Source organism: Plectrocnemia conspersa, unplaced genomic scaffold (genome assembly GCF_051122295.1).
Source record: "Plectrocnemia conspersa isolate PC_06_02 unplaced genomic scaffold, ASM5112229v1 ptg000005l, whole genome shotgun sequence".
NCBI classification, from domain to species: domain Eukaryota; kingdom Metazoa; phylum Arthropoda; class Insecta; order Trichoptera; family Polycentropodidae; genus Plectrocnemia; species Plectrocnemia conspersa.
Window position 1 is genome coordinate 1715979 of NW_028277169.1, and position 13780 is coordinate 1729758.

General features: G+C 31.5%; 1 protein-coding gene across 1 annotated transcript; it reads right to left on the bottom strand.

Annotated features, from left to right (window-relative positions):
- Positions 1 to 5354: 5354 nt before the first annotated feature.
- On the bottom strand, positions 5355 to 10938 carry LOC148234647 (protein LLP homolog). The gene is made up of 3 exons (XM_088185794.1): positions 10805 to 10938; positions 6025 to 6221; positions 5355 to 5843 (listed from the first exon to the last, which is right to left on the bottom strand). The coding sequence occupies exons 2-3, from the start codon at positions 6208 to 6210 to the stop codon at positions 5610 to 5612; spliced, it is 420 nt and encodes a 139-aa protein (XP_088041920.1). The 5' UTR covers positions 6211 to 6221; positions 10805 to 10938; the 3' UTR covers positions 5355 to 5609.
- Between the last annotated feature and the right edge of the window lie 2842 nt (positions 10939 to 13780).

A 13780-nucleotide genomic window follows, 5' to 3' on the forward strand; every position in this document is an offset into this window, starting at 1 on the left:
TAATATTATTATATTTTAAAATTTGGAAAAAGTATTCTGAATTCTGAGTGAAAAAAATAAATAAACAATAATCACGTGTTGTATATATAAATATTTAAAGAAAAAGAGCAGAGTAAAAAAGTGCCCTGCTATTTGTAAAAAAGTGCTTTGCTACTTGTCTCGTGCTATATGGTCTTAACATCATAATATCCGGTCATCCCTCATGGATGTCATTTAGGCCGGGGAAGGTGATGGCATTTACCCTCTTTGAATTTGGTCAAAATTCAAAGGGGGTAAATGCAATCATAATTTTAAAACAATTTTTACTGACTGGTCAAATTTTACTACATGGAAAAAGCTGAAATGCCGTCCATAATTATAAATCAGAAATTATAGGGCTATCCTTCAAAGAAAATCTAAAAAAATGGTCTTGAATCTATACCGAAAATATTTTTTTAGTATGTCATTTCACTGAAATCATATCGAAATACATTTTCATATATTTTTACCAGTGAAAATATAATTTATCTGACATTTGCTAGTATTGGTATATGTTTTCAACTTTTCCATACGTAGTATATTTTACAAACTTTTCTTTATTTATTAACATGCGACGTATAAATTTTACAGTGAATGTATATTTTTCGGTAAAATTATATTTTCACTTGTTAATTCCAAATACATGTTTACCAGTATATATATATCTATATGGTTCTACTAGCGAAAATAATATAGTTTAACTGATAAGCGATAATATGCTGCCCTAAAATGTCTACGAAACTTAATTTGACAGTTGCGAAACGTCCATTTGCTGTTTAAACCCAAATCTATCCTAATAAGAGTTATATAACTATTTATAGTCTTAGAACTTTTATTAGGTCAAGTCCAAAATACAAAACAATCTAGTTAAATTATATGCTGTTTTAAAATGTTTATGAAACTTAATTTGACAGTTGCGAAACGTACTGAAACATGAAACTGTGATTATTTAAAATAAAGTTTACCAATCGACATTTTTTAGAATCGTGGTAATTTTATATAATATTTTTTGTAAAATATTCAATATTCAATTGAAATTATATTATAATTATTAATATTTGAAATTTTTCAAATATTAATAATTATAATATAATTTCAATTGCTTATATTATGTTTTTTATTAAATTAAAATTAATCACATTTCAATTTTTTAAATAACAGTATTAATAAAAGATTTTTATAATTTTTTTTTTTTAATAATATGGTCATTTTTTTTCTTGCTAAGGCCAAATCCATCCGCACTTAGCATAACGCATGCGCAGACTAGTGTCAAACTGACATCTGATATTGAACGATGTTAAAAATAGCAAAGAGATTCTCAATCATACATTAACAAAAATAACGCATATATCACTGAACGACAACACAATTTCAACTTTTTTTAGGTTATGAGCACGTTTTATCGTAACATATAGGACCGCTAATTTAAGTGTACCAGACGTATTTCTTTGAGGAGGATCGTCCTTGAACGAAAATTTCTGGGAAGACCCTTTTTATAAATTTATTTCTATATACTAATTTACTATTTTTAATTTGTTATTTGTCATGTCTATTAGGTATGTCAGATGGTCTAAATCAGCCATGGCTAAACCGTGTCCCGCGGGCCACAAGTGGCCCACTTGAAGGTTTCAATTGGCCCTTTTTAAATTTTGAAATTTCTATTTGTTTTATATTTTCATACCGATCGACACTAAAAAATTATCATGTAATAAAAATAAATGTTATAACGATTTTAAAAAATAATAAAAGACATGCATTATTTTATTTGGCCCACCAAGTGATTTCAGTTGGCCACTACTGGTGTAAATCATAGGTGGCCAACCTTTTCAGCAGACGGGTCAGAATTTGGAAATGAGATTTCTTGCACAATCAATTATTATTATTCAAAGCAATCAAAAATATATCATTTGTATAATGGCAAAAGACGTTAAGTAAAAATTTGTCTGTTTTGCGCTAGTAATGTCAGCAGATAAAATGTATTGTCTTCTATTGCCTGGAAAAATAAAAGTATTTCAAAAAAGGCAGTTATCCCAACCTTTTCTCTTAAAGTTGGACACAGCAACATTTCAAACACTCGAAACGTAATCTTTTTACTCTTGCTTATTAGCTACTGAGTGATATTATGTTTTTGAATAAAATAAAACAAAACTAACTGTGAAATTAAACATATTTATACGCTTAAATGGCTTTATGCCAAGGAACTGAGAAATAAAATATTAGTCACTCTAAGAAATAAATAATAAAAAAATGTAATGCTGATTTTGTACGGCACTAATAAGTTCATCAATATCAATAATTATTGACGTTGTTGCTATTCGCAAAGAGTTTTCTAATTGAACATCTGTTAGGTGTGTTCTGATTTGAGATTTGGTTTGTTTTAAGCGACTGAAAACTTGCTCACATGTGTAAGTATTACCAAAAAGAGAAATCATTTTTAGAGCAGATTTATAAAATTAAAAAAAAAAAGGATATTTCTCTTTTTCTAACCTGGTGGAATTTTTCTCTTAACTGCATATCACACGATATATCAGCGATCCATTTATATATCTCCTGGTAGTAAATTAACATCTACTGAGAATGGTGAAGCAAACTCCGTAAAAAGCACACTGTTTTTTATAATCTTGAAATCGGTTTTCAAATTCAAGTTTCAAGTTGATTAAGGCGTGTTTATTCGTAGGAAAGTAAGTAAAGATTTTGTCCTTATCTGTTCTTCCCAAATCCTAAGTTTCATTTTGAATGCGGACAATATATCAAACATGTTGTTAATAAGTTGATTTTAAGAGACTTGGAACATAAATTCTCGTGATGAATAATGCAATGAAAATATATCATCGAAGTATTACCAATTGTGCAGGTCTCATTTCAACCAATTTTACTAAACAAGAAGCACCATCTGTCGTTAATCCCGATATGATGTTGAGTTTTAACGAAAAGCGATTTAATATTGATGTAATTACTCCGAACAAATCTTGTGAATGAGTAGTTCCCTTAAGGTGATACAGTGCGGCTAATTCTTTTGTTACATTAAAATTTATATCAACACTCCTTTCCAATTTCCAATGTCGTCCACACGCCTAGCAATAGTTTGACGAGATAGGTTTATTTTTGAGAAATCCTTTTTGATTTCCAAACGCAGAAATTCAACAACGCTTTCCAAACATTCCTTTACTATTTCACCATCTGAATATGGTTTCGTTTTTTTGCTAATATCGTGGCTAATGCATAACTAGCTTTTGTAAATGATGTTGAAACTTGAACTGTCATTGTGCAGTCTTCCTTTTAAGTTATTTACTTGGTCTTGCCGAAATTGTATTTTAGTCTCGTAATGCCTTTTAATATTGTACTTTTTCAAGATAGCAACAGATTCATTGCACATCAAGCTTTGTTTTAAATTTCACGAAAAAATAGTATACAGTCCATCCATCTTGAAGACTCTTTAATTTTTCTATTACTCTTCTCTTCTTTGATCCATCATCTATGCTACTCGAGGTCATTACGGGCATTTAACAAAAATTAAGATAAGAAATCAATAAAAAAACACATAAAATAAATGAATTAACACAATTTTATTATTACACGAAAAAATTATTTTTAAAAAAGATTTTTTAATTTAAAAAGTATATATGTAATTAAGAACATTAAATCTTAATTTAGATCGCTGTTCGAAAAGTATCGGAAATTCCAAAAGCTGGTTTCGCCGTGTGGATTTTTGCTCAGCTGTCAAAATTAAATATATCAATTTCTTCAATATTTCCTTCTACGTTTATGCCGTGAAGACAATTATTTTGAATTGGCATGCGACTAGATCTGACGACACCAGATGATTTAAATAATTTAGAATCTGGTGTCGTCAGATCTAGTGAAGTAGTTCAGTTGCCATTTTGTTTCAGTGGAGTTTTAGTCTGTCTCTGTGTCATGTATTTGTTTGTAATTTCGTCTTTTATGTATTCTATGTTAAGATCATTATATATTTATATATATATATAACGTCATTAGGAACATACAGAGAGCGTCATTTATCATTCGCAGAACCTTGTTTTGGCATCTCTGGATGATGGCAATGGTGGAAGCGCAGGCATTACCCCAGAGTTGAATTCCGTCTTGGTTTGATTATCGATTTGTACATTAGTATCTTTTTTCCCGGTGTCATCTGGGATCATCTTCCCAACATGCAGTTGAATTCCGAGTTGTTTCCTTTTAGTAAAAATATGTTTCCACCGTGTAAGTCTTCTGTCCAAATATACTCCCAGGTATTTTACCTCTTCTTTGTGTTGTAACATTTGACCATATAGCAACACATTTATTCAATGTGAGCGTTACACCACGTGTTGCGTGTTGATTTCGTCGTATTTGCTTCCATTCTCATACTCTACTTATATATACAGCTGATCTAACAATTTTTCATCCATTTTTCAATTCAGTTAAGGTTTCTCTGGAACTTTTCTGACGCTTTCAATGGGTCCTGGTGAGAAGCCTTCACAGCTGTATCGTTCGTAAATGTCGCTATTGTTGCTGAACCTATCTTTGGGAGATTAGCTGTGTATATTAGGTAGACTTCTCTTTGGAACTCTTTCAGCTCCGTGCACTCTGCGTTGACTATCAACCAAAAGTATCTATCTCTTATGTAGGATTCTACAATTTTATAAATTTTGTTCAGTAGGTTTACTATAATCTTATAGAGCAGTCCATTGTGCCAGACTTTGTCAAAAACCTGACGGAAGACACAGAATTCCTTCGAAATTTTTTATTACATATCTTGATCAGAATTATTATTGCTATATTACGTTAGTGGGCACGATTTGGTTCGAAATCGTTTTCATCGCTAGAATAGATAGTATGCGCATCATATATACACGTTAAAGACAATGTTTCTTCACGATTAGAATTAGTGTAATCTTCATTATAATCTGTGTTGATTTTTTCACTTAATAAGGCAATGTGATGGTTTTTTTTGATTCAATGATTTTTTTTATGCAGTTTCTGATATCCGGACATACAAATCTTAAGCTTGTGTTAGAATTTAAAGGCTAGTTCATAATTTGTGTCATTGAGAACATAATTTTCCAATTTACTGCAGAGTTAAAGACCTTTGTGAAGGGAACTTTGGCGATATCTAAAGTTATATAAATAATATCTTCGTTATTTAAGGCATATAATTCGTCGATATCATTTATCGACTTTTCTGCTTCGTATATCTTTCCATTTCTGATAAAAGAATACGTAAACCACCCAGTAATTAGCGCAGCAGTCACCCAAAATTTAAATTATTTTGTGAAAAAGTAGTTCTCAAAATGTTATTAGTATTAGGAAAAGGTCAAGATAAATAAAAAATATGCTTATTATGAAATCATTTTATTTTTTGGGACTAGCCCATTAAAACCTCATTCCAATAGATATTGAGAGAAATTCGATAGAGATGGAAATGAGACAGTAAGACGATTTCTCCCCTTCATCACAAGCACGTGTATCGGTCGTAGATACAATATTAGAATACTACACAAACAAATGGTATAAAATCTCTCTTCCGATTCCGTCTGCACCGCATTTAATTTTATTACATAATAGTTTATTAATTAAAATATAATACTAATCTACTTCTTCTCCTTGCCTCCGCTTCCCTTGTTTTTCTTGTTTGACTTTTTTCCGATCTTCTTTTTGGCCTTTTGCGCGTTCTTCTTGGCTGCCTTGATCTTCCGTTGGCTCTTCCACACCGGATGCTGCCCGTCTTTGACCTTAGTCTTCTTAGACTCTTTGGTATCGGATGCTCCGCCTTCGGCGCCGTTCTCTTCCATCGCAACGTCAATAGAATCAGAACCGGAATTGTTCTAAAACAAGTATAAGAACATGTTATGACATCTTATTCGAAAAAAGGTTAATAGTCAACTACCGCTATGTGTAACGATATTGTTTTAAACAGTCATATTTACAATTTTAATGTGCTATTTCAAAAAAACAATCAATCACTCATTAGCGGCAGAAAGACTATTCACATATAAAGAATGTAACCTTAGAAGCCTCTATTCCGGCAGCGATATCGGATAGATCCTTTAAAATTTCCTCGCGTCTGATCTTCTCGGCCTCCTTGGTCAGACCGAGTGTCTTCTTTAGCTGCTCGATATGTTTCGCTTGATACTTCTCCCTCTTAGCCCTGACATTTCTCCTGCGAGACTTGCTTCTCAACGACTTAGCCATGGCGACTTAATCTGCAACAATGAAAACGCGCACGTTAAACACAAAACATATATGTAAATATTCAATACGCAGCAGCAAAGTCACATATGTATATACAAATATGTACACAGTTCAAAATACAGACTTTCGCGTCTGTAGAAGATTTGAAGAAACACAAATTAATAAATAAAACTAATCAAAATCGCATTAAATCAAATCTTATAATATATACATATAAAAATACAACAGGTGACATATGTTGCTATTGTATCCGCTGAAATAAATTTAAGTAAGGCACTTCTCTAAAAAATAATCAACAGAATTGAGAAGATTTAACAGTATTATATCATTAATTCATAAAAGCACAATGCAGCAATGAACGGGTTTAGTATTGTACAAAACTACTATATATTCAAAAGCGACGGGAAATATATGCAAGACAATCGACAAAAAGGTCATTTTTAACAAGATGAACTCGTTTGAGAAAATAAAGATTAGATGTTATCGTCGACGGCGCGTATGGTTTAAGAAAAAGGTCAAAATATAACAATTATGAGCATACATTTAAAACGATATCTGGTTGGCTAATTTAAATGCCATTTTAATAATTCATAAATGTCTTCATTTTTCAATGCAAAAATTCCCTCGCGTCTAAATCTAAAATGGTGGCAAATAAAAATAGTTTTGATTATACTTTTAATTGTACGAAATATTTACCTTTGACTGATTTGGACGAATTAAAAATGCTTTACATTTGTTTTTACCTTGAAAAATAGTTCCAATTCTAATAAAAACAATGAATATTCTATTACTCTCCAAAGCACTATAAGGACTGAAATTTTAAGCATAAGAGAAGAATGACTTAATCTCATATATTACGCTGTCTTGGCTTACGTCATTTGTATATTTAAAATACAAAATGTTATTTAAAAATATGATAACTAAAATACTCGACCACTTGAATCAATAGTTATTGAAAAATATTCAAGACATCCGAAACGGAGTCTTTGGGAATCGACGATTGATCTCCACTGGCGAGGAAGAAGTCGCCATTAATATCTTGGTGCAAATCGTTCAGATTACGAATGCACTCATGTGTTAGTCACCACCGAAGAGGAAACAACGCTAAATATGGCGAATTTTACTAAACGACACGATAAAAAAGAATGTGTGTAAAATTATATTGATCAATAAAAAATCAATCAAGCCAGAGTAAAATCACTGAATGTGAAGACGTCACTTAAATGTTCAAGTGTTTGCAAGAGGTCGCTTAAATGAAGTAATTGCACACAGAGGAAACAAGTGACTTCTTAAACAATTCTAAGAGAATCGACCTTATAGAACAAATGCGAGCGATAAATATTGCAGTTCAATATGCTTCTTCGTATTATTTTTTACCGAGTTGGGAGAGCATTTTTTTGTGTGAAAATTTCCGTTTTTTAAAGCTTATACGTAAACTTCAGGCATTAGAATATTTCGTGTTTTAAAATTAAATTTTAGCTAGTGATGTCTTAAAAAAAGAATATATACTACAAAAAAATTAAATAATTTTTTTAACAGCATCACAATTTTTTTTATAAATGGGACTCTTGGCAACTTGATACATATGGTCAAATTTCACGCATCTGGGATACATTTATATATAAAAATATTTTTTTCGCATAAAATTTCGACTTGCGAATTAGTTCTATTTAATGTGTCGGTATAAACTGTCCCTATGATGTTACGCAAAACTTTTTTACGTCAACGTAAACATTTATTAAGAGGTCAGAAAAATAAAATAAAAATCATTTAAATCTGATTAAAAGTTACCATTATTTTAATGAAACACTATAAATATTTTCATACATGCATAAATCGCCCACGTTTCGAAATACCATTCTCGCGCGCGACAGGCCCACAGATTAAATGTTCACTAAATATAATTTTTCTATTGATAAAAAAATCCCGTTGGTTAAACCGAATCAATAAAATTCTTCCCATAAAATATCACAACTGTAATTTAACGACTATTTAAACGGACTAGAACACAGGGTAGAAATTCTGTAGACATATTAATGTTGAATAATTGTGTTATATTATTTTGAAAATATTCAGTGATAGTACAAATACAGATCTCATCGATTCAAAAGTGATATATTAGAATCGAAAGCATTAGCACAAGTATGTGATTCTGGATTTTAAATGAAGAAAAGAAGAAAATAAACAAAAAGAGACTGCCAAGGGGAGGGAGGATTCAGTCTTGTCAATGCTTTGATATCGCCAATAAATAGATTTAAGAGAATAATGTGTATACATTATTTGACAGCTTCGAAAAGAACAGCCAACTTAACACCAGATACATATTTAATAAATGTTTCGTTGCGCGTCTTATTTCATAAGTTGGTAAAACTTACGGTTTTTCACCAAAAGTATTAATTTTATTACAGTAGATAATAAATTATATGTTTAACCTTGTTAAGCTTTTATTCAGTACAGATGTGCGACTTTGAGACTGTTGAATATCAAATTGAAATGAATAACAGCAACTGGAGCATACAAACACACGCAGCAGTGCCTAACTTTTTTAAATATAATGATTTAGGTTTTGATGTGTTTTTAGTTCCTAAAAGATATACAAAAAAATATAACTAAAATTAATATAATAAGTAAGAGTTTTTATTTTTTATAAAATTTAATGAATATCCTGTTAAATTTTCAGAAAAAAACATAATAACTTCTCGAGTTACAATAATCTCATAACTTAATAACTTCTCGAGTCACATAGAAACTGCCAGAAAGTTTACGGTCATGTGTTATGCAAAATTACTCATTGAATTTCTATACAACTTAGATCTACTTATGTGTTGTATATATTTAAATAAAAAAAGCATATTAGGTTATCTGGATCACCTTCATTCACAATAAGTCTTGATAATCGAAGTTCTACTGTATATGCATAATTTTTATAGAACATGAAAAAATAAGTACTGCTTCACTTTGTAAAAAGCAAATAAACTATTACTTGCTATGGCTACGAGATGAGAGGTTGTAAAAAATATTTTTGGAATTGATCAACATTTGGAATCTTTTCAGACAATGTTTAAACACAGAGTACTGGTTTTTAAAAATATTTTATTACCTTATTATCGAAGCCATAAAACTGAAGATATAAAACAACTTAAAAAAAACTAAAAAGTTAGACGAAACATTGATATGATATATTTTAATGGCATATAGCTTCGAAATAAAATGTATAAAATAATTAACGCTACCAAAACTTTTTACAAATCTAAATTTAAAGTGAGCACAAAAGAGCAGAGTTATTATCAATGATGGATTCCAGAATGAAATTGTCTAATTTAACTTTCTGAAAGACTGAAGAAGAAAATATCTGTGTTCTGAGAAGCATTATAAAGTTTCTAAAATTGGCGATGGTTAATATAAATGTAAAAAATAATATTGAAAAATGGCCCTCGATAAGAAAAAAGTACCGTTTAGTCAATGCATATAAATTTAGCTATTTATAAGAATTGAGTTCGTGTTTCCTTTTTTGATATAAAAAAATAGCTATTATCATTAATACTAAAAAAAATACAAAAATTACGTTCTTTTTTCAAAAAATCTAAGAAGTGGGCATCTTTCATGCACATATGGCTGAAATCAGCGCTGTTACAAAAAAGTTAAATTCTAATATTACAGATTTTTGGTTAAATAAATAACTTCTGAAAGTCAGAATTTGAAGTCATGTTATGATCTGGTAACCTCTTGGGGTCTTCGTGCGTAACGTCACCTGTAACACAACCTAAGAATAATAATTGAAGGAAACATATGTCACATATAATTTGAGGCATTTGGATTCAAATTGTGCAATTATTCTATGAAAGTTGTAATGAAAAGCAGATTAAACAATAGATCGTATATAGGCATATGGCTCCGCCTTCAACCTATATGTTAAAACGCTAAGAATTCATAAAAGTGATTTGAATTGGAATCAAACATCTTTTTATGAAACAAAAGCACCAGGATAGAAGGCGGATGAATCAATGTAACATATGTCTCGGCGACCATATTTTTACTTGGAATCAATCGATCGCCATTAGGCATGAAAAGTCAAAATGGAGGATCAATCAATACATCTTATAATTTTGGCCATAACAGTCGATCCCGATTAAAGCAATGCAATTTTTAGGAGCGTTCAGATGAATCAATGGATGTTATATGGGAGTATATGGTTTCGCAACGACTTGTATTCGATTCGGCGGAGAATAAATCGAGCGCCATTTAGGACTTCATATTAAAAATCAAAATGGAGGATCAGTACGTCACATATAATTTGGCCATAAGAGGCGGACGGGCGATGCGACCCGGTGCATATGCTTCCCGTAGCGATTGCGCTATATTGCGGGGCGAATTATTGAAACACGTGCTACTCGCCAGACGTTAGCGGGTTGATATGCACATGAACGGGAGCCAGAAACGAATCGGAAGACCCTGGATTTGATGGGAAGCTGCAGGTACATCGGCTCCGGCGGATGAGAAAAGATGGCCGACCGAATTGGCGATGTGCGCGACAAAACGCCACGGCGGCGCGGACACGCTCCCGGGTGCGATCGTAATATAGTGAGACTGTTACGCGTGTCGGCGATGGCTGCGGCGTGAGACTCCTGGGGGCGCGATCGGTGACGTCCGGCGACGAGCAGACAGCGACAGAAGCGGCCGGGGCAAGTGTTGCCAGTGCGCGACACGCTGTCACATCACGTTAAAATTAAAAAAAAATGTCGAAGTAATATTGAAAATTACAATTTTACTGCGGTAAAAACGCTCAATTAGAAGAAATTAAAACATAATTATTTAAAAATCTATTTCTATTGTTTTTGGTACTATCTTATTTTTACCATTTGCTTTACTGTGATGTGTATAATTAAACATATCATATTCATATTTAAATGTTAACGTTTCTTCGTAATACATTTACATAATAAATAAAAAAACCTTCAGTAATTATCGAACGTGACTAAAATAAATATTCAGTCAAAAAATCGGGCCTAAATTACCTATACAGTCAAACGTTTGACTATAGAATTTTTGTTATTTTTTACCTTTCATGCGCCCATGCTATACCGCTTTGTCAGAGAATTTCGTAAGAGTTTCAAAAAAATTCATACGGTTCTGTTACTCAGCAGAAAAGTTTTTAACACAAATAGTGAAGGCAGTAAAAACAAACGACCACCGGTGATTAATTATAATAACAGAACAAAATCATTTCGCTTTGGGCCAAATATTTCTTGGCCATAGCACCACTTTTAATGAGCATGTTGCAAATAAACCAAAACAGTAATATATTGCCTCAATTAAATTATTATGTAACAATATTATATATGCTTTATGAATTAAATAAGATATTGTTGAATAAGTTACAAAATAGAGAAATAAGTAATTTTATTTAATTATTTATTTTAAAATTAAATAGAGACAATCGTGAACAAACAGGTTAGCCCAAATGCTTTACGATGATCAAAAATAATACGTTGTATTATTTAAATATACAAAAAAAATATAATTAAAATAATACACAAAAATAATACATTTAAAAAACAATATTAAAATAACTAAAAATATTAAAATTAAATAATACGAACCGCACCAGCTCTTCATAGCTGACATTAAACAGGTCAACGTGCAATTTCAGCGTATTAAGTAGCCAAGTGGCGATAGTCATAGACGAGTCGACAAGTGCGGACGTTTTTACCCTAACGGTTAACAAAAGAGTACGCGATCATGATTCTCGAAGACGTTCCGGAACCCAACGCTGAAATTCCTCGAGAATAGTTTGATTGTTGGCAGCGCCCTTCAGTAGTTTTAAGAAATACTAAGCGACATACAACTTTCTAAGAGAACTCAGCGAATCATATCCTAACGCTCCTTAATATATAAATCTGCAACGCATTTCTTCGTCGTCTGACCTACATTCTGTTATAAAAATTTACAAATCGACAACATTTCTTAGATGTATAGAAAATCACATATATCTTACACAAAAATAACCCTAATAACCAAACCGTTTGTTTTTGATCGTCGGTTTTTACGAATTATAACACGCTTTTATGTGGCTTATCGGGGCGGATTTATTATTTCTTTGTGAATTTTTCGTAACTATTTGGATTTCTCCACGTTGGTTGTTTTGTTCCACGATAGAAACCCTCCTCCTTAATTCAGGCTTGGGACCGACAAGAGTGCAACATATCTACACTCCAGGCGGAATATGTATTATATATTACACACACACATATATATACAATAAACAATAAACTTTTCAGCCAACGTGACGCATTGGGGTAACCTGTTAGGTCACGATGGTCTTAATATACTCTAATTAAATAAATATATTACAAATAATTTATATAATAATAGAACAACTAAAATAAAATGATTCAACGACAAGGAATCGCTTTTGTTATTATTATTTAATATTTACTAAGAGTTATTATTAATATTTTATTAATTATATCTTATTTACATTTATTAAAAGGTATTTAATAGTATTTCTTATTATTATTATTTAATTATTACAGTTAAAACCAATCACAAAAACAGTTGACAATATTAAAACAGTCGAAATAACGTATAACTATAGTCACAAGTATTTACAAATCACAATAATTATCGAAATATTGATGACATAATTTAATTTCGATTCATTAATTAAATTATAAGAAAAACTAATTTCCGCGACGCGTTTGTGCCAACCTTAAAAGTGGCGCTGCAGTAGCACGATCAAAACCGCGCGCAAAATACAAACGACTTTAATTAAAGCGTGACTTATATATACCACTGTTTCATCGCAAATTCTATAAGTAAAATCACTGAAATCGTTTACTAGGAATTCAAACTGATTTTTAAAACATATATTGCCAACTTTTACCTTTCCTTTTCTTTAAAAAACGAAGGTTTTAACGAACGCATCATATGATGCGCATGGCGTGAGAGTCGATACAGTTGCGCATCATAAGATGCGCGTGGCGTAGAAAAGGTTAAATAATATAAAATGATTTCTTTTGGAAATATTTAGTCAAGCTGAAAACCTATTTTCAAATGAATTGAAAATGTTAATTAGTTTTTAATAGATTGAACCATTTTGATTATCATTGAAAATCTTAAATAATAATGTTGTGGGAGCTACAGATTGACAGAACTATATTTTGATATGGAAGCGAGAAATAAAACAGTTTCCTATATCTAATCAACCCCTCGCCGACGCGCTGTTGTACTAATCAAGCGCGACAAAGAAATAGGGGAGCTTTCTGGAACAGCGATATACAAAATTAATAACCGTTATTTTAAGTAGTCATAATTAAAATATTCTTGAGACAAAGCGATGAAACAGTTTCCTATATCTAATTGACCCCTAGCCCAGATCTGCGTGACCAAGAATTGTATTAAAAGTAAGCAAACTAGTCTGAAACCGACAATCCCACGCAAAAAGGGAAAAGACATCTTACTTTTAATACATCACTCTCGCCATCGGCACAGGAACAAACAATTTCACCAAAGTCCAAAAGTCAAAGCGAAGACTTCAGAGACGCCTGCCTGGAACTTCGTCCTGTCGCAG